A 21,385-nucleotide genomic window follows, 5' to 3' on the forward strand; every position below is an offset into this window, starting at 1 on the left:
TCTGTGGTGACAAAAAAAGACATTGTAGACATCGCTATTGCTGCTGTGTTACAGCCCCCTTCCCAATCACCTGAACCGGGAGGAAGTATTTAGACCCCTTTTGCCGAATGGTGATGTATGTTGCGCATACCTGTAGAGTCAAACAGTAAAACCTCTTTACGTTTCAACATATATTCTTCAACTTTTTGTTTCACCTGCTACTTGGGGAACCCCTTCTCTGATTACCTGAAATGTTTCAGTGTTAAGAAGGATTGTAGTGTCATTTGAAGTGCGCATTCCATGTTTTTTTTTTTTTGTTTTTTTTTTAGAAAATCCCATAAATATGGCAGCCACTTGTCACATTAAAAGTCAGCGAGCCTAATGCTAACACAGACGGGGTAACGGATAGCAACGCATAGCTTCAGCGTTGCTGTGTTGTAACCATTTCAGCAGCGGATATTTGAACACAAACAGAAGAACAACACATGTAAACATAACAATACTAACAGCCATATATTCTTTATCCTCACAGTAGAATGACTAATATTACTGTGGCTTACTGAGCAGCTGACACAGTCTCCATGTACAGTGCCCTATATCCGTATGTCTATACTATACTGCTCCCAGGTGGCCAAGGTGAGCACACCAGAAGGGACAGCACAATGTCCATTAAAGTGAAACAAAAACTGTGGCAAAAAATGTTTAATATCTATATAATCAAGTTCATTGTCATTGCTTTATGTTTTTTATTAAGTACTTTATCATAGTGCTGTTTTTCTTTTTAAAATCATATTACTAACATTTCGGTTTATTTTGAAAGGCTGGAATGGATTGATGACATTTCCATTCATTTCAGTGGGAAAAGATTTGTGATCAGAGTGCTTTGAGTTACTAGCGTGGTCACAAAACCAAATCGTATCACAATGCACCACTGGGGGAGGGGATGGGGGGGGTGTTCAACAAGAACTTGCAGTTTTTTTCGCAGGGGTTTACTGTGTTCCAAAAATGTGTACAAAGAAAATACTGTCCTCCATCAAAGATGCATGGGGTGGATTTGAAATTTCTTGCATCTATTGCGTTCCAGTCGCCTCCACAGGTAGAGGGTGGTGCAGGACTATTACCAACTGCGGTTATCCAGATAACTGGGCACTGCTGCAGGGTACTCCGGCAAGCTGGGGCCTTGAGCGGTCTGGTTGACGGCGCTGAACTCATCCTTCCTCACCGGCGCATTCTTCCATGTGCCGGTGCCCCACTCTTCTTGAGCACGCGTCATGCTGCCTCCACTGCCACGGTACAGTCTGTGAACCTGTGACAGTCGAAGAAGAGGGGTGAGAAGTGCTCATTGTGTGTTCGTTTGTGTCAGATACGTCACATAAGTGCAAAATTTAATTTTGATATTTGAATACAAATGGTGGAGCAACGCATGTAGAGACAATACTCATAGGAATATATACTTAATCACAAGGGTCACCAAGCTTTTTATAAACTTATAAAATTTGCTCAAATTGTGTAAGCGCTAACCCATTCACAATCACATAATCTTTTGATGGGCCCAAACCAGTCTCCGTAGTCTATTACTTTATTTTCTTCTCAATTTAACATAACCGACATGAAGCTTAGTTCATGTTTGACCGTGAGCTAAAGTTACCGTAGCTAACTTGTCATCATGGGCTTAATAGTGCCGGATGAAGTTTGATATTGGAGTTGTCGTGTCTTTAAGTTACGTACCCTGAATGTTGCCATTCTCTTTTTCACGATTTTACCCAAAACATAATCCTTGATTCTAAATGTAACAACCTTCGGCTCTCTTTGCATCATAATATACTAGTGGGTTGTCAGATTAGCGCGTACTACACAAAAGATAACTCAAATGGCACACTATCTTTGAAAATCCAGATTTTCAAAAGTGAACAGGCAATACCTGACAAGTCATACAGTTCAAATCAAATTCAAGTCTCATGAACACCAAGTCAAATTCAAGTTGAGTCTTTCTTGAGTTTTTGCCAACCAAGTCCTAAAATTGGCGACTTGTGTCTGACTCAAGTCAAGTTACATGACGCGAGTCCCCCACCTCTGGTATGGGTATTTACGTGTGTGTGTGTGTGCGCGCGCATGTCCTCTCACCTTGATGAGCACCACCACCATTAAGGTGGTCACTAACGTTAAGAGCAGCGTGGTGAGAAGCATCACTGTGGCGGCGGCTGCGTTGTGACTGAAAAACGTCACCGTAGCAATCCAGCCACTGCGTGGTGTTGGGAGACAAGAGATGTAGCAGTGTAGTTAGTCCATCACACATGGGCATTTATCAGACGGGTGGTCTTTATTTGTACAAATTACTGTTTGCCAACAACTGGGCATAAGACGGGCAAACAGAAAGCAGAGGGAAGGATTCAGAGATAGTGAAGTGAGACCACATTCAAATCCTGCTAGCAGTTTTAACACTACAATCTTCCCCTTTAAGGCTGAAGTGGAAAGTAATTACATTTACTCACATTAGAGTAGTTGTTTTGTTATTAAACGTATAATTGCATTTTTTCAGCGGTACATTTTGTTGACAGTATTGTATTTTTCTACATTTTAAATTATTTCCATTACTGAGTTTTAAAAAAGCAATGAAAAAAATCCCCCATATTAACGTTTGTTACTCTTTATTTGTCATTTGCTAGTTTTAATTTACCTTAAATACAATTTTATCAGTGACTTTACGTGAGTGCAATTTTCTCTTTCAGTATTTTTTTCCTTTCAGTTTAAACGTGGTAAGTGGTTTTACTTTATTTTACTTTTCTTATAATGCACAGTAGTTAACTTCTCTTGTGCGACCGTTAACAATGTTAAAATTGGCAATACAATTAGGAAATGTTTTAATGATGACGAAAGTTAAACTTACCTATAGGGTTGCCTTTATATTTTTTTTCTGTGTTTTAAAATTTGAACTTGAAGGTCAAGAAGTCACAGAATGCCTTGCTGTCAACAATGGATCTAAAAGTAACTTTTGAAAACACTGTATTTATTTATTTTTACTTATTTGACAAGGTGGCTCGCTGAAACTCACCAAATGCCCCAGTTGCTGATGCCTAAACATTGGATGAAGGCCACCACCACCTGAAGGAAGAAGATGAAGAAGAAGGCCATGAAGTTGAAGGAGCTATCCGCCCTGTTGACATATTGAAAGAGACAACAAAGATCAAATGGTGACAATTTCCTTTCTTTCCAATACCGTGATTGCTTGAATGTCGAACACTTTGTACCATGACAAATTTGGAGTCGGCGTTAGATTTTCAGGAAAATTTTAATGTTGTCTGAATTTCAGATGTGGAACTGTCATAATGTCAGCCTGAACTGACCTAATTTCCGCCAACATAAAAAAAATTCAAAAAAATTGAAAATTTAGGGGAAACTGGAAATTAGCCCTAGCGTGCAAATATTCCTGATTTTAGCCCTCAAGAAGCAGACAAAATGTGGTCTTCAAGCCTAAAGTGCAATGTGGCTGTGGGTCAGTTGGTAGAGTGCATCTCTCCATTGATCGAAGGGTCTGCGGTTTGAATCCTGGCTTTGACTGTCTGCTGTTGAAGTCTCCTTGGGCAAGACACTGAATTCTAAATTGCCTCCAGGTCAGCATTGTAAAAGATTAACTGTTCTCAATTGCCTTTACCTGATGAGACATATAACTTTGTGAATATTATCCGCTCAAAATGCATCTTGAAATCATAATCCTAAACTGTCATTGCTGATGGTTTATGTAGTAGCCTAGTGAAAAATAAAACATTTTGATTGATTGTTGTTGTTTGTGTTCACATATACATCTATTCATCGAGCGAAATCAAATTTAATCTTTTCAAATATTTGTATTGGATTAAAAGTAATATAATTAATAACAAAGCCTCCAATGAATTAATCTTAATGAAATTAAGGATCTTTCATGGGGTCTTGCAGGTGTGAACATGTACTTTGTGTGTAAAATGCTTTGCAATGTTTTGAGAGCATCTATATTTGATTTTTTTTTTGTATTTCTGTATTGTGATAAGATCATTAATTGTGAGATAAAATTTTGCATCGTTTCATCTCTAATAGGAAGAGTGTTATTTTGTATGTGTGTGTTTCGCTTTACAACCAGCTTCACGAAAAGGATAGTGGTGGACCTTTGAGAAATACTGCAGCTGTGTGTTTTACAGTTAATACAGAGTAATGATTCAATTGTGTAAAATACTGCTTTTAATGCTGTTTCTGTTGTACTTCCTTTGCTGAAACGCCCCTGCGACCTACCTGATAGCTTTGTAGATGGGTCTGAACCAGCAAAGGTAACTGGCAGGGCTGAAGAGGATGAGCCAGAGCAACGAGAATCCAAAATTGGAGCCGTAACCCCCCGCGGCCCACCACGCTATGCAGCCAATCACATTCAAGCACAGCGTCCCAGAATAAACTGCAGCAAATGAGAGATTTTGACTTGACTGAGAAGAGGAAGTGGCATTCTCCTACACGTGAAAACACAACTCACTCATCCAAAGTGTGAAGATTCTCTTCACCAGCTGCTGATGGGGGGTGGGAATCTCCTCCTGGATATTCTGGTAAAAGCATGGCCTCACTTTTAGGAATTTAGGCAGGGGAGGAAAGTTGTTTGCCCGTTCTGAAAGAGAAAGCATTATCTATTTGAAAGTTGCTATATAGCAGGGTGTCGAACTTCTTTTCATTGTGGGCGGGTTAAGGGGGCTGGTTACAGTGGTGAAACCACATAAATGTATAATCCCTAAGGGTGTAACGGTATACCAAAAATAATGTTTTGTACATACCTTGGTGTTAAAGCCATGGTTCAGTTATCTTTTGCTTCAATACGAACACATTTGATAAAATTTTAAATGAAATGAATCATGAACAGCTGTAATATTGTCCTTTTAGGAAAGTGTAACATCAATAGTTTGACTTTTTAAGAAATAATTAATGCAGACAGGTGCAACGGTAACAGTTGGAACTGTGAGAATTATTATGCAACAAAAACATCAGAAATCGCAGTTGTTACTGTTTTGGCTACCTAATAAGAGCCTGGAAGATGGTGCTGCAACTATCAAATATTTTTAAACTTGATTATTCTACTAATTATCCCATTTGTTAATCAAGCATTGGGATAAAAAAAATATATTTTGCATTATTAAACAAGGTGCATTAATTATTTTGTTCCACATGGGTCACCATCCTCAAGTTGTACCCTAAAATATCTGTAACTTTGAGTGCGTGTAGCTTTAAAAGGCTGGATCTGGCCTGGTGAGTGATGTGGGAGTCAGCGAGTGAGAGTTTGCTGTTGTTAACTCAGGCTTAGCGGCTAGCTTGTAACTGGCTAACCGTTAGCCAGGCTGTGTGTTGAGCGACTGGGTTGTGGCCATAGAAGCTCATGTATGAATGTACTTACTACGCATTTTTTTTTTAAGTTTGTTCCATAAAGCGATTGAAAGTGCACCGGTGGCTGTGTCTATCCTTGACCACTTCTGGGGGCATTACCATACGCTCTAACTAGCAATGATAGGCTATATTAAATATGCTCAAATCGGTGTTCTGTTGGCGATCGTAGACGCCACGTTGTGGCATGCCAGTTTTGCTTCACAGTACACATATTTTACTTTATCTTCATTTGCAGGCGTGATATAAATCAGTACTTTGAACATTCTCAATTTTTACAGATCGTTTCCTCCTTGCGTCCGCAGTAAACTTAGTCTGTGTGGGGGAAAAAAATTATACCTGTGCAGCTTCAAGGCAGATATTTTGCTTCAACCTTTTTTTTTTTTTTTTTGTAAATCAAATAAGTCGAGTTATTCGAATCATCGGTTCAGCCCCATGTTTAAATGTGACTGGAAGTTGCGTTTGTACCGCACTGGTATAAATATATGCTAGCAGAAGCTGTGCTGCAGTGTGTTCATTTACCGAGTAGGCGTCCGGCTACAGCGTGAGGCGCTTATATTTTTTGTCCCTGACCTAGCATGTTCCATGTGGGAACCCTAATAATCACCCCATCATCTTACAAAATTGCCCTTGCATTTGATTATCATTTTAAGACTAGTTTTGAACAATCGTGGCAAGGTTTCGCAGGCCACATTAAACGACACAGGCTCTCAGGCCTCGAGTATGACACCTGAGCTCTGTAGTGACTGACAAAAAGGATTTTAAGGGACAAACCTGTCATGTTGTATTCCTAATGTTGCCCTAAAAAGATAAACATATAATAAAAAAACAAGCAGTCATCCAGGAGGCAAAGTTCATATCATCATTATCCACATAACAGCCTTTAAACTTTGACCTTTTACTCAAAAGGTTCCTCCTTTGGTTATAAAAACAAAACAAAAAAAGAAAAAGCTGACTACATATATTTTTGACATCTAAAAAGGGCCACTTATAAAGCACATAAGATAAATGCATACTGTATGTTAGCCCACAGAGAAAGTCTGTCTTTGGCTTCATGTATGAAAAGCTAATGTCTTGCACGCTGCGGGAGCCGTTAAACGTAAATTTATATATTTTAAAAAAACGTCTTTGAAACAAAAATGTGCAATAAACAACTCATCTGTCATTGTTGGACATTAAGAAATACGCATTAACGTTAACGGGAAAGCGTTTACCTTCTCAAGTCAACATCTGAGGGGTGGTCAGCAAATTATCCAGGACGCGCTTCCTCGACCCTCCCTCAAACTCGCGACTGCGGCTGCGCAGCACTGACACGTCTGTAGTTCCGAATCGGTTATATTGAATGCGCTCGACGGCGAGAAAAATAACAATTCCCATCATCCACTTGTGGCTAGTAAACAGGAAGCGCGTGACTTTCAACTCCGAAACCGCCCACACTAAAAACTTGAGACTCAAAAGCATTTGTGCTTACAAGTGCGTCTTAAAATCGAAACAGGAAGTTTCTAAAGAGTCACTCTTAACCGTTAAATGCTCTTACGGTGAATGACATACACCAAAATGTGTATAGGACGTAAATGCTGTCGGTGAAGATCCGTTCCGTGGAGGTGGGGTTTTCTAAAATCTCAGTGGTTGGTATAAAAATAAATAAATAAATAAATACAATAAAATTAAAAAATAAATAAAAACGCAACTAGTAAACGGAGTTGGGTAACGCCCCCATACTTTCAAGATGGTTGCCCCACATTCTTTTCTTACTTTATTGCAATGGATGGCTGTTTACAATACGAGTGTACGGATTTAAACATTTAACCATATTCATGCTTCGGCACCAGCAGATTCACATATTCGCGGATTGTTTTTCAAATTTGTTTGATTTTTTTTTCTTTAAAAAAATATTTACTGGTGGTATATCCCTGCTTATTCATTAATTTTTAGGGTTTTAAAAAAATATCTTTTTCAATGCAATTATAATGGGGATCAATTATTCACAGATTTTTGTGATTCACGGTCAGGCCCGGTCCTTTTCCCCGGTCCACTGTCAAAGGTCATGAATAACAATAAATACAAATAGAACAGTCACTCATGATGAGATTAACAAATACAGGAAGGATAAAATGATGAAGGATGAAAAAGTGTAGAGTACTTGATTGACACAATGCATTGTCTGAACTCGTTATGAAAAGCAGGCCTATATTAGTGCCCCCCCCCCCCCCCCCCCCCTCCCGACAAAATAAATTATTGGGGGAGCTAAGCTACTCGAAATGTCAAAACCTAGCAACACCCCTGATATTTACAACAACGAATGTGATATGTCAACATCAGCAATAAAATATTTATTAAGTAACCAGTATTGCCTTTTTTAAAATATGATCTTCAAAGGGGCCAAACAATACATTCTTCCAAGCGAGCACGACATTCCTTACGTTATTGTGACTAAAACTACACAGTTTATGCCCCCCAAAAAATTAACAGATGGACAGTGCTAAAAAGGGGGACAACATGGTTGCCCCACAATCAAAGGAGTCATTCTTATTTGTGACATCAGACCTGTGATCTATTGACCTGTGAACATGATCTACAGTGATTTTAAATGTCCCTACAAACCATTATATTTTGGCACATGTAGAATGTTAGAGACAAAAGAAGATGCTTCCATTTTTTTGTGAAATTAGAACAATGAGTTTTTCTGGTTTACAGATTAAAGATAATAATTTTAATTTAGGGTATTCTAATTTAACAATTAAAAGGCTAACTTGGGGGGGGGGGATCAATATTTATTGAAAAGGTCTTTCAAAGAGGTCTTTGATGTCATTTAATCGCAAACCAAGACAACTCCAAGAAAATAGTTATAGTTATATAGTTATAGAAAATAGTTATAGTTGCACACAACTATAACATTACACTCAAATGGTAAGTATTATGCTTTGTGGATAACAATAACAGGTGAGTGTACTACAACTACAGTCTCTTGAACTCAGACTTAGCCTTAAATGAGGAGTTGTTTTTTTTAAACCACTGTGCCTGAGCAAGAACAACCTAACAGAGACAGTAGGCATCACCAGTGTCAGTTATTTGCACAAAATTCAATAAAAAACGAGAGGCGTGACTTTGGTCATACTTAAGGGATGTGTTAATGAAATGAGGCTAAAAACTCAAAACTCTCCCTTTAAATAGCTTTTACTTTGTGTACAACGTATTTGGAGCTGGCTCAGATCCTTCTTTCCTGTTCTGATTTGTGTTTCAGCTTTATCTGTATAGTTGTTGTCACTGTAAAGGTTGCAAAGTTAAAAAGATGCTTTCCCGAGAAGCTCTTTTTAAATGTATTCATGTATTTATTTATTATTTTACAATTAAATATATTCAGATTATTATTGTACGTTACATGGCTTATCCATAATTAGTTATACGATTCACAATATTTTAGTGAAAAAAGTACCAATGACAATGTACCAATGACAATGAATGAAATTTCCTGTTAGTGACAATAAAAGAATAAAGACAAAAACCAAAGAAACAAACAAAAAGATATATATATAAAAGGTACCCACTATAGAAAAAAAAATCCGTGAGACTTGTTTGTTAAAGATTTCTTAATGGATATCAATTACCAACCTACAGTTCTGATTTGTTATTATATTAATACACCTGAAATAATTATCAACTTCAATTTAAAAGAATTACAATAATAGGGTTGGTTTTAGAAATATTGATTATTTATTTTGGGGATGTTAAACTTTTTTGGGATGTTAAACTTTCCCAACAACATATAAAGGTTAACTATAGCTTAAACCTGTTGACTCAAGAGTTTTTACCCCCATCAAACGTAAATCTTCTATTTTGTTTTGCACATTGTTATTGCATATAGTTCTCAAGTTCTTGCCAGAATGTAGCGCTAATGGAGCAGCCATAGAATAACTGTGTCACACTTTGAGGTTCAGTTTTACAAAAGGAACATTTGTTATCAACATCAAGCTTCCCCGAGAGGCTCCATATGTTTTACTTTTATTTTTACTGTGGTACTAGTGACGTAACAATCTTCTCAAAATTCCGACTTCTGGGATACAGTGAACGCAGCTCTCCAAACTTGGTGGCCAATCGAAACGCCCAATGCAACAGCCTGCGCGACATATAATCAGTGACCTTTAGTTTAGTGTACATTATGTTCCGGAGGTCTACGTTAATACTTATTGACACAAAAATGAAACAATTTAACTACACACTCTCATTATTATTAGTTTATATTGACTTCTGTAAATCGTAACAACATTAATTTACTCTTTAATCATACACTAAAAGTGCAGTTTTGTCAAAACGCGCATTGCGGTTCAGCAAAACAAACGCTCCGTTGTACACTCGGTGGCTAGCCTCTGACCAATCAGCTGTGCTTTCTGACGCAAGCAACTTACTCCCGCCAATTCCGACTAGGAGCGCGAGGCAGGCACCGGGGAAGCCGCGTAGGGACCTAGAAGAGGCCAATTGTGCGCTACTTTCGGGGGAACACATTAGCAATACATGTCGGTGAGTTAGCGACAAAAGGTTAAGTTCCCCCCACACCCCTTCGACCGGGGCTGTTTACGTGCCGTCATATCGAAAATTCATCCACCGGAGAAGCCGGCACCCGCAGGTTTGTGGTACGAAGATGTTGGCGGCGGAGGCACCGTCAGTGGAGGGGCACTTGGCAGCTTCGACACCCCGTAGACGAGGTATGCTAATGTTACTCGGTTGTCGATGTTTATTGGAATATACATGCGTAGATGTCACTTTTGTTGTCCGAGGGCTCGGTCTCCCTCTTTAAAGGTTGCATACAATATATGTGTGTACTCAGAAATATGGCCACTTATTTGGCATTTTCGCCTCATGCCGGTTTGGCCTCTTAAAAAAAAATGCTAAGTTTTCTTCGCGCGGCTCATAAAAGTTGACGTTCACACTGTCAGGTAAGCGCTTGCAGTTTCGCCGCCTTAAACGCCGTTAAACACAATTCGGTTCGTGTTGGTTTTAACTATCCGGCGCAGTTGACGTCGCCGCGTGCACCCGGCCTCTGGCTTCCCAACACCGACAGGCTATCCCCTCCACCTCCCTCGGCGTTAAAGGTGCTCAAAGGACGGAGTGATCCAGCCGGAGCAGCCGCTGACTGAATGGCCTTCCTGGGCTAGTTTTGCTAAGCTAATTGAGTCTAGAATTGGTTTCGAGTCGACGACTTAATCCTCTACATTTTATGTCAAATGACAAATCTCTTGTCATAGTGGAACACTGGGAAGTGTTCGCCTGGGACTTAATGTATTGAAAATCTTTATTTTTTATTGTTTTTTCCTGACGGCCATGCACCCTTGGGCTGTTATTGCACCTCTGGGTGGCGGTAGAACAAATCAAGCCATTTGGAGCAAAATGGGCACTCTTAATTATGTAAATCAAAGAGATGTGGACTGCAATACCTGCCATGAAAAGTCAGTGACAGCAGTGAACCCTTGCTAAGACCAGGTACAAATAACGAATGCCCCCTCCCCCAAAATGTTTATTAATTAAAACCCTGAATATACTCCATAATACCATCCCAAATACACTTAAATAGCATTTAAAACTCATTTTACAACATTACACTTAATAATGAATGGCTTACAGATTATTTGATTTAGAAGAAAAATGTATGAGGACACTGGCGTATGTGTCGCCGCTTTGCAACCCGTAAACGTAGGAATGCAAAAGAGTACTCGCCAATACAGAGCACTGAAACTTGATAATGCCGTTTTCTCAAAATTCTGATGAAAAGTAGTTTTGTTTTCATCAAATATCAAAACACAAACATTTCTCGAACATGGCATATTTCACTCAAATACAACGCCTTTTAGAAAAACAACTTGTCATTACAACATGACAGCACTAACAGAATTTATCCTCCCCCCCCTAAGGCATTTGGTTCTCCTCATTAGGGTCACGGGTGTGCGTCACGGGTGTGCGTGAGCCTATCTTCGTTAACTTCAGGCACGAGGCGCCGTACACCCTGGACCGAATGTCAACAAATCGCACAAATAGACAAACAATTCTCACATTCACACCCAAGGACAATATCGAGACTTCAATGAACCTAACATGCATGTTTCTGGAATGTGGGAGGAAACCAGGAGAAACTCCACACAAGCCAGAGGAAAACATGCAAACTGCACAAGAAGGCTGGAGCCTGGATGCAAACCCATGACCTCTGAACTGTGAGGCGGTCATACTAACCAGTTGTCTACTGTTCCACCAGAATAAATCCCATATTACAATACAAAAGGAAACATTAGGCAAGGCAGCTCCATTCATTGACTGTACTCATGCATTTTGGTGACAGAGACTCTCCACGCTGTGCTCTTTATCCACGTTTACCGCTGATATTGTATATATAGTTAAGAATATTTGTAAAACACAATATATATTCTGCTACTGTATTGGTATGTCTTGGCAGCTGCTGGCTGGATGAGGGCGTCATACCAGGAAATGTACATTTTTGTTGTGAGCGCTCATGTGATTCGACATGGCATTTTTAATTGGCCGTTACATCTGCAACGTTGCGAGACCGTTCATTTCCAATCGCAGCAAAACCAGTGGCCGACAGTCGGTTGCAGAACCCCACACACTGCACAACTGTTCAGTCGCTGTTGTTCGCGGTCAAGCCGACCGGCTCTCGGCCAGTGGCCTATCCTAGCTAGTCCTCCGCTAACACCAAAATAAGTGGGTTGGCATGTTTTTAAGCGAGTTAGTAAAAGGTGGTTTGGCTGTGGTGTGAACACTTGTTATTCTTGGAGGTTAGGGACCAAGACCTGCTGGGAAGAAAAAAAAAAAAAAAAAGTGCTTATGCTTGACATCATGTCTCTGCCCCCTCAAATTTTTTTATAATTACCTATGGTAATCGTTTAAACGCTAAATTTACCCCAAATGCATCTTACATTACCGTTTGGAATAAATGATTTACAGCCATGCATGTATCATGTAGTCCAACAATTCTCACACTTGCTAAGGTTAAAAATAAGGTTACTTTATTTTATTAATCAGGGTGAGGGTAGTACCAACCGTAGGGCAATAAAGGGCTTTGCAAAATTATGAACCTTGTAAATATCTTCAAAAACTGATACTGAGCTATGGGAGCTACTATCTGCATTGTACGTCATTTTAAGGGTTTTCGCGCACAAGTATTTGATTCAAAATTGAAGGTTGTGATCATGCTCAATGCCGGTTCATTGTTATTTGCTTTCTGATGTCCCGCTGTTTCTGTATTTTTCAGGTATGGATTGTAAACCGAATAAGGCCAACAAGAAACTGGTACAAGGTAAATATGGAGAAATGGGGCTCTTCCATGTGTAGATTTTGACTTGACATCATTAGGTACACCTTCCTAATCACCACAATCTGTATCCAGAATCTGGTTGCTCAAGGACAATGACAATTTCTGGGTCGCCTTCATCTGCCCCAACTCCCAAAAGGAGGGGAAAATGCCATCTTTTAAAGGCAGCATAAAAAGGGGCTCAAGAGGGGCAACGTGTTAGGTTGGATAGACTGTTATGTAAATTAGCCAAAATGTATTATGAATCATGATCTGGCAAAATTCATAACGACTTGCTCAGACACACATTTTCAGACGAGATTTACCTGGTTGTTTAATTTCACACTTGATAGTTGGGTATACACTCTCGAGACCCAATTATGTCTCACTGTATTGAGCATATTTTGCAATCTATAACAGCCATTTCCAGTGACTGTGTACTTTTTTTCTGCATGCAGCTCGCCTCCCTTTCAAGCGCCTGAACCCGGAACCAAAAGAAAGGAAGCCTTCACCGAAGCGTCCCCGTGCACATGTTTGCTCTGAACCAGTAGTCTCTGACACAGAGAATGACAACGAGTCCTCTCCGCTCGCCGTGCCCAGTAGACCCGCCTTGGTTAATGGCCGCGGGCCCCTCGATTGCTTCCTCAGCAAAAGGCGGCCTTCAGCTTCAGACGAGAACATTATAGATCTGTCCCACGGCGGCCCATCTCCCGTCAAGTGCCAAGATGGGTCCGTCACACCTCGCCGCACATTAAAAGACAGACAAAGCGGGCACACGAGCATATCCCGCGGGAACTCCAGACGCGTGGATCGCGCTGCTGACACGCACACGTCAGACCGCACAGAAAACCCGACAAATAAAGACGACGAGACGGTGGTGGAAGAGGAGGATGATGGGATCTTGCTGCTTGATACGACGCGGGAGTCCGACAGCGAGCCGGAAGAGCAGAATGCATCGGAGAATGTTTCCAGTTTGGGCAACAAGTCAACGTTGTCAAATTTGTCAGGATGTTCCACACGTGAGAGCTCGCCAGAGAGGACTAAAACAGATGAGCACACGCCCGCCACCACACCTACTGCAGTACGTGCTCGTGTGACGACACACCTCTCAGACCTTGTCTTAGAAAGGTGTCTTGTTCAAGACACCTTTCAAGATTGCTGTCCTCGGGCAGAAACGTTGCATCTCCAAAAAAAAACAACATCATTTTTCAGGAAACCAAACAAATGGAATGATTGTCGAGTCTTATACATTGCATTGTCAAAGAGAGCAAGCCCTTTTCAGCACTTCATCTTGGACAATCATTTGTAAAAATAAAAGACCAAAAGACTGACCAATAGTATCTATTTGTGTAAAATATAAAATTGATCAAATTTAGACAGGAGGTTTTGGTCCAACGTCAGGGGTATGATAATTGCATACATACTGTTGTTTTCACATCTATATTATACTGTACTCCTACCGAGGAAAGAAGCGTGATTGTCAGTTCTTCAGTCAAGCATCAGACATAGAGAATCAAGTATAGAATCAAATAAAAAATCTTGAAAATGGAAATTATTTAAGATCCAGTCTGCCACGTAATTCTAAAAATGAGTCCAACCTCAGAGAAACTGATATAAAGTCCACACAAATGGTCGTAATATATCATTAACATTTGTTGGATCGTTGCAGCACATTTTATGCATTTCACTGTGGCCCTCTGGGGGCTATGTAAGAGCTGAAATGGTCCCTGATTTAAAAAGAAAAAAATTACAGATATACAGTATTAAAGATAGTCCGTTGACTGAGTTGTGTCGGGACATTGAAAGGTGCAATTGGACCCCCCGTTTCAAACGATTGATATTTCACTCAGTTGTTGGCATAAACCAACTCAGTTTTTCAGTTTCAGCAATGACTTATGGACTGGCCTCTAACATATAAAATAAAATCTTCTATCATCTGATTAATGACTAGACAGGTAAAACTGGTACCTTTTCAGTAAAAATAAACTTGATTTTCCCATCCTAGGAGTCAGCAACCACTCCACCCCCTGCAGATAAAAGGAAGATAAAAAGACGCTCGTTAAAGGTGAGACTTAACAGGCTTTTTTAAAAATAATTTTACAGTCATGGCTCAAGGTTTCACATTAATTAACAACTTCGAAAAGCAAATTGACGGTCTTGTTTGGTCCCCCCCCCCCGTAGAATCTCCAAGAGCAAGAAGAAAGGCTTCGGCTGCGCCAGGAGAAGGAGCGGCAAAAGGAAGAGGCCAAGGCGGCCAAGGAGAAAAAGAGGGAAGAGAACCGTAAGCTGAGGGAGGAGCGTGAAAAGGAAAAGCGGGAGAAGAAGGAAAAGGATGAGCGAGAGAAGCGGGAGAAAAAGGAGAAGGAGGAACGGGAAAAGGCAGAGAAGCTAAAAGCGAAGGAGGAGCAGCGCAAGTCCAAGCTGGAGTGAGTCACACTGCCACAAAGTTCCACTCTCATATTTTTTTCTTTTCTTCACGCAAAAATGTTCACGCTTTGTTTTCCAGGGCCAAGCTTGAGGAGAAACGCAAGAAAGAGGAGGAAAAGCGGATGAAGGAAGAGGAGAAGCGGGTGAAAGAAGAGCGAGATGTGAGTTAATTATTTATTTATCCCCACCCCCAGTTTGACCCCAAAATGTAGCTTTTGATACAATACGTGGTTTTCACTGGACAGCTGTGATGTCCCTAATTTAAAGTGGTTAAATGTTAATCAACGTGGTGTGGTATGGTTTGTTTGTTAGCGTCTCAAAGCAGAGAAAGCGGAGATCACAAGGTTTTTACAGAAACCCAAAATCCAGCAGGCTCCAAAGGTGAGTTGAGCTCCGCGAGGATACGTAACCCTACTGATTGGAGGGAGGTTTTGATGCAAACCTCTTGACTCTGCTTCCTTTGTCAGACTCTCGCAGTGGCTTGTGGGAAGTTTGCGCCATTCGAGATCAAGGACAACATGTGCATGGCGCCGTTGTGCCGGGTTCAGTGCGAGGAGTCTGCCCTGGAGGAACTGGACCGCTGTTTGTCGAACCCCAGTGACGACCCGTGTTCACTGAAGGACTGGATAGGCCAGAAACCTCGCCGCTCTGGCGCCACCAGACCCAGAGTGCCAACCGCCGACAGGTGAGACACACTGTCGGTACTTGAAATACTACAATTTTACCTTTTGCTTTATTTGGTTTGGAGAAATCTTAAAAATGCTTTCAAAATCGATAGCTGTGTGACACAATATTTCCACATTGCATGGAAAAGTAAAACCTACGTGCGTAGAAAGGTACATTAAACTAAAAGGGACGTATTACGTTAAGTTGACCTTTTAATTGCTTGTATACAAATAGTTTGGTTTCTGGAGGGCCTGCCTACTCATTAAGTGTGAAGTTAAACAACCAAGTAAATCTTTTGATAGCTGCCTGTTTCTGAAAATGTTTAGGGGAGTGAGCTCTTAATTTTTTCCATATAAAAATGTAACACTGTGGATTATTTACATAATAAATTACAAATCTGACATTTTAAAGTAATGGCAGGACTATATTGTCTGAAACAATCAAAGCTAAAAGGTAAATAGCAATGGCACAGATCAGCGCTAGCTAACAGCGTTAACAGTGCATAAAATCAGCACAATTAAGTGTCATTTGGCAGCGTGATGATGAAGTGCTGCCTCAGTGAGTGAAAATACAATCCATGATCCTTGTATGTCACACGCATAATGTTAAGACACCTGGGAGCTGTCTAACCCCGTCTTAACAAAGATTGTACCTTTTGGCACTTGTGTTCTTCTCAGCGATTGTATTGCCGTGGATGGGCCCAAACCAGAGGGCGTACCCGATCGTAAACTGTACGGACCCATGAAGTTGCTGCTGTTTCGTGAGAACCACCGTCCAGCTTACTGGGGAACCTGGAGGAAGAAGAGTTTGCACATCTCACCGCGCTGCCCCCTCCGGAAAGACACGGTAAAACATTCCACTTTCAAGTACAGCAACACAACAAGAGTCAAATGCCTTGACGTCATATTGAGCTCATCATCTGCCTCTTTTAATATGCTGTGGCGATTGTTTTGAGTTCGACTCATACCGTCGTTGCCCCTTTTAACGACAGGATCTATTGGACTACGAGGTGGACAGCGATGAAGAATGGGAGGAAGAGGAACCCGGGGAGTCCCTCTCACATAGTGAAGGGGTGAGTTTGGGTGGGAAGGAATTGATGCCAGGTGACATGGATGGAATAACAATCAGGAGTCTTTCTTCATAAAAGATGGTATTAATAATCGTTTACGGCAGCAATAGTTACAGCAACAGGCCACCAATGAAGTTTACCTACGCAATGCGAAGATGCTCAAGAGTACAGAAGCAAAAGAAAACTCCCATGGCGAAGAAGCGACAAATCTTCATTTACTGTTATGCTAGAAAACAATAACTAATTATGATATTAGCCAACATCATGGTAGTTATTTCTTGTAAACCATAATTTACACAATAAAAAAATGATGCCATCTTCATATTTCAGAAAGACTATTGAGGCAGTGAAATTCCAACGAAACATACATTTAGCCTCTTAAGCAGTTCTTACTGTTGACGACAACCTGATTGAAATAAGCACACATGACTCGAAGTATTGGTTTTTTATTGTCCATCAATGAAAATCAAACTTGTCATTTCATGCTAGGCTTACGTCAGCAGTACTCGCTGGCGTGGGCTGACATCGGTCCAGCCTGGATTATTCAACCCTCGCTGGTGAGATCCAGCCACTGTTGCGCATAGATCCGCCAGCATGATCCCGCCCGCCGTTACGTGCATAGACTCGACGGCGAGATCCAGCTTGCTGCGATGCATACAGTTTCCGGCGAGACGGCACTAAACAGCCCGCCAAGCCTCTCAAGTCGCAGGACTCGCTGAGCATAATATATCCCTGCGGCTTGTTATTAAGACAACTGTAAAATAGTTTTAAATTCTGAAATAAATGCATATGTTTCCTCTAAGTGTCAAGAGCTTGGATATGTAAAGATCATTTGTATTTAAAGCAACCGGTTACCCCCTTCAGGAGGATGAGGAGGAGGGAGGCGAAGATGATGACGACAACGATGGCTTCTTCGTCCCTCATGGGTATCTTTCGGACGACGAGGGGGCGCTAGAAGAAGCGGTATGCCAGTCAACAGCAGCCATTTTTGGGGGAGGCTTCTTAACGAGTTTTCCTAACGGCCTTGCTACTCTCCAGGATGGCGGTGACCTGGAAAAGCAGAAACTGCAACAGAGAAGGAAAGCCAGGGAGTGGGAAGAGCTGATGTCTACCAAGAACAAGATGAAGGTGCTGCAGCCGGTGGTGAGGGGCTGCCTCTGGGAGGGTGAGGGGCCGGTCTCGGATCTTCTGCAGTCATACGCTGCATGCCTCATAGAACCCGTACCCAAGGCTGACATGAGCCCCAGCCCAGAGGAGCAGACTGAGAAGTGCGCCAAAGAAGCGCAGTGTAAGTGTGAGGCAGTATTATTTTGTTTAGGGGGGGTAATTTACCAGGACTTACTTCAGTCACCTTTTTCTCTCCAGTGCTCGGTCAGCTACTGCCGCTGCTGCACGGCAACCTGAACAGTAGCAAGGTGATCATCACTGAGTTTCAGGAATATTGTCGGCAGAAAACATTGTCCTCCACACCACCTTCTCAACTGTCCAGCCCCGAAACTTCGCCAGACATTCCCACCCGGTAAAGCCATACCCTCTTTCACACAGACAGTTTGCAAAATTGCTGCATCGGAGCCATAACAGTAGTTCATGCATTTATCCACGGACAGCCAGTGCCTTTTTTACTGAACCCAGCAAAGGCAGGATATTGCCTTCACAGAGCAACATTGTATCCAGTAATCAGGCAATTGGATATGCATCTCGTATAAAGTAGGCTGCTTGTTGTGCTTTCAATGCGGAAAAAAAAGTTCATTTTTACGTAGAAACCCAGAAAATTGGCAAATCAGAGCCATTGACAGCAGTATCTGGCTGCATTCATGATATTGCAGTGCAGCGACAGCAGTTTCTGGTGTGATGCATGAAATAGGACAGCGCCATTTGGTTTATCACAACACGACACGAGAGTGCCAGGGGCACGGTTATTCTAGTGAATGAAAACAAACGAAATATCTAAAACTAAAGTTTTAAAAACATTTTTGTGAACGAAATAAAATAACGAGTTCCAAAAAATAGTTGACTAACTACAATAAAATTTTACGTTTGCAAAACTAAAACTAACTATAATTATAGCGGAAATATCCTTTGTTTTCACCTTTGTCAATTTCATACATGAGCTTTTGGCGTTGCTTTTAAGTGTAATTATTTCGGATAGATACAGAACGGATATGGAAGGAAGGTCGACTAGTCCTTTGGGAATAGTAGTTCACTTACCGTATGTCGCCTAGAAGTGACACGATTGGGCAGTGCCGTCGTATTGACTGCTCGCCACTCGCCAGAACGAGTGCAAGTTTTGCCACAAAGCTGTTACGTCCAAGCTGGTTTTTTTTTTGGGGGGGGGGGGGGGGGCTGGATGCACTTTCACTGGAGATACAGCAGGTAAAGGGTATCTTACTTTTTATCTATCGGTCTATCTAACAGTCACAAATCTTAAAGTCCCCTTGAGAAGTTTCCAATTCAGCAACTAGGGATGGAAAACATGCAAATAAGAACTTTTTATTAATGGACGTTTTTTTGCGTTTTTAAAAACAAATATTTTATTGTATTTATTTATTTACAGAATACTTATGATCTTTTTTTTTTTTTATCTCACACTTAACAATTACCCCGAAAAAAAATAATAATAATAATACTGAAACTAATAAAAACTAAACTAAAATGAAGCATTGTTGAAAATATAAAAAGTAACAAACCTGATCTAAAAACTAATTAAACCTAAAGAAAAGTCGAAACAAAATATTATAACCCTGGTTAAGAGCCCCTTTGACACTGCCCATGAAAGCTGGCATTCCCCTGTGTTGCTGTTCTGTATAACTCAATTTCCTTTGCCCACAGGCGGCCTTCTGCCTCTGTTATTTCACGCATACCACCTCCCAAAGCAGAAAATTGCCTTGTCATCATCATCATCCTCCAATCATTGTTGATTGAGCGACATGGACGAAAGGCAGGCATTACTGCGATTGCGACTAATGAAATCTGGAACCTTGCATAATAGCAACAGAAATCAAAATAAACTACAAAGTCTTAAAAGTGGCAGTATTATATTATGAAGTGATAGTACTTAATTTTTTGCTCTTTGTGGCAGGCCTCAGTCCCTATTGCCTACAAATGCACTGTTTACTGTAGTCTGAGAAGCAAATGGATGAACTGACGTGGCACATAGAACCTTGGCAGAAGTCTGCACTGGTGGGCTGTTGTGATTTATTGTATCTCCATTTTCTCCTCAGAATACAGTTGAAGCGTCTGATCCGGAACAACGCAGTTTACGAGAAGCGCTCCACCTACCGACGCAGCTGCTGGTACGCACACGCCGAAGTTCTGTCCCGCTTCGGCCTGGAGGCTCTCCCGGTGCCCGGCCAGTGGTCCTACCTGACCGGCGGCGCGCGGGAGGAGTCCCGCGAGGAGGCGGCCACGGGCTCTCAGGGTAACTCACCCACCACGCCAGAGACTCCTTCCGCCACTTCGGCGGCCTCTAAAAGAAAGAGCACTGGGAGCATGTCCATCACCAAATTCATGAAGCGATGTAGCGACCCAGAACAGGTAACCAATTTTAATATTTGAAAATAAAACACTTGAAGCTCATATTGTCTTGGGCTTCACCCCTGCCAGACGGACGAAATGGAGGCCGACGGTTTTCAAGCTGACACTGAGGAGGATGACGACGACTGCATCATCGTCTCCATGCAAAGCGGTGAGCTGGTTCTGATTATTTGTATTATTAATTACAATTAGCAGTTGTTTTCCTGTCGAGAAAAATTTGTGGGTTTGAGGAGGCGGACCAATTATGACCAATAAACGTCTTGATCACCCTATCGAAAGGTGCAACGTTGATTATGTAACTTGTCCATTGTGCTCTGTCGACCCAGCCAGAGAGAATTCCTCCAACGAGGCAAGCGACGTAATGGAAGTCACCCCGTCCGACACGGCTGCTCTCCCAGTGGCCAGCGCTGCTCCGACCCTCGCCACAGCCTAAGAAAAAGGCGAGGCGTTTCCCATGTTCCTCGCTCTCCCCTTCTTTCCCTAATTAATTTCCTCCCCCGTGAGCGTGGCGAGGAAGATGAAGTGGCGCACTCTGTTCATGCTGGCATTACGCTGCCGCCAAGTGGCGGGAAGCTAGTTGAAAACTCCCTCAGGCATGTTTGGTGTGTTTTCACGTTTCCGACTGTTCCGGCGCACCATTCATGACAAGAAGTGTCCAAAAACATCATTATTTACGTTTTAGAAACTTCATTCTAATGTTGTAATTGTATATAGGCTGCCAGAAGTTAAAATCACATTAAAGGTTCCTCCATTTGTTTCCTGTTGTACCATTTACTCTGATTACTTCCGAACCCATGACAGCTCACTGGAGTAGTTGCTAGATCTGTCCTTGTACAGTTACAGCCAGTGAAGATGTTTTATATAAATATGCATTGTTGTGCAAGCATACTTGAACAAGACAAATTCATTAAACAAGAAAACAAATGGCTGCATTTTGTGTTCATAGCCTCAAAATTGCAACATTTTAATAGGCTGCACTCCTTGCCCAATTAGACTGATATGACTTGAAACTTCTCACACAAGTC

General features: G+C 41.4%; 2 protein-coding genes across 5 annotated transcripts; one reads left to right on the forward strand and one right to left on the reverse strand.

The window, feature by feature from the left end:
- Positions 1-467: 467 nt before the first annotated feature.
- Positions 468-6,913, reverse strand: scamp4 (secretory carrier membrane protein 4). Of its 2 annotated transcripts, XM_061780257.1 has the most exons (7): positions 6,582-6,913; positions 6,142-6,168; positions 4,475-4,603; positions 4,243-4,399; positions 3,032-3,133; positions 2,104-2,221; positions 468-1,285 (listed from the first exon to the last, which is right to left on the reverse strand). In XM_061780257.1, the coding sequence occupies exons 2-7, from the start codon at positions 6,146-6,148 to the stop codon at positions 1,097-1,099; spliced, it is 702 nt and encodes a 233-aa protein (XP_061636241.1). In that variant the 5' UTR covers positions 6,149-6,168; positions 6,582-6,913; the 3' UTR covers positions 468-1,096. The 2 variants fall into 2 exon arrangements, with proteins under 2 accessions (XP_061636241.1, XP_061636242.1); XM_061780258.1 differs by lacking the exon at positions 6,142-6,168 and having other exon boundaries at positions 6,582-6,912.
- Positions 6,914-9,555: 2,642 nt separating this feature from the next.
- chaf1a (chromatin assembly factor 1, subunit A (p150)) lies at positions 9,556-21,118 on the forward strand. Of its 3 annotated transcripts, none has more exons than XM_061778270.1 (16): positions 9,556-10,070; positions 12,626-12,670; positions 13,123-13,745; positions 14,670-14,729; positions 14,846-15,090; positions 15,171-15,252; positions 15,404-15,472; positions 15,559-15,776; positions 16,435-16,603; positions 16,749-16,829; positions 17,691-17,789; positions 17,865-18,114; positions 18,192-18,345; positions 20,048-20,360; positions 20,430-20,511; positions 20,691-21,118. In XM_061778270.1, exons 1-16 carry the CDS (start codon positions 10,007-10,009, stop codon positions 20,720-20,722), a joined length of 2,586 nt encoding a protein of 861 aa, XP_061634254.1. In that variant the 5' UTR covers positions 9,556-10,006; the 3' UTR covers positions 20,723-21,118. The 3 variants fall into 3 exon arrangements, with proteins under 3 accessions (XP_061634254.1, XP_061634252.1, XP_061634253.1); XM_061778268.1 differs by having other exon boundaries at positions 9,559-10,070; positions 20,687-21,118; XM_061778269.1 differs by lacking the exon at positions 9,556-10,070 and adding an exon at positions 10,130-10,301 and having other exon boundaries at positions 20,687-21,118.
- The last annotated feature ends 267 nt before the right edge of the window (positions 21,119-21,385 follow it).

This window comes from Phyllopteryx taeniolatus, chromosome 7 (assembly GCF_024500385.1).
Source record: "Phyllopteryx taeniolatus isolate TA_2022b chromosome 7, UOR_Ptae_1.2, whole genome shotgun sequence".
Classification (NCBI taxonomy): domain Eukaryota; kingdom Metazoa; phylum Chordata; class Actinopteri; order Syngnathiformes; family Syngnathidae; genus Phyllopteryx; species Phyllopteryx taeniolatus.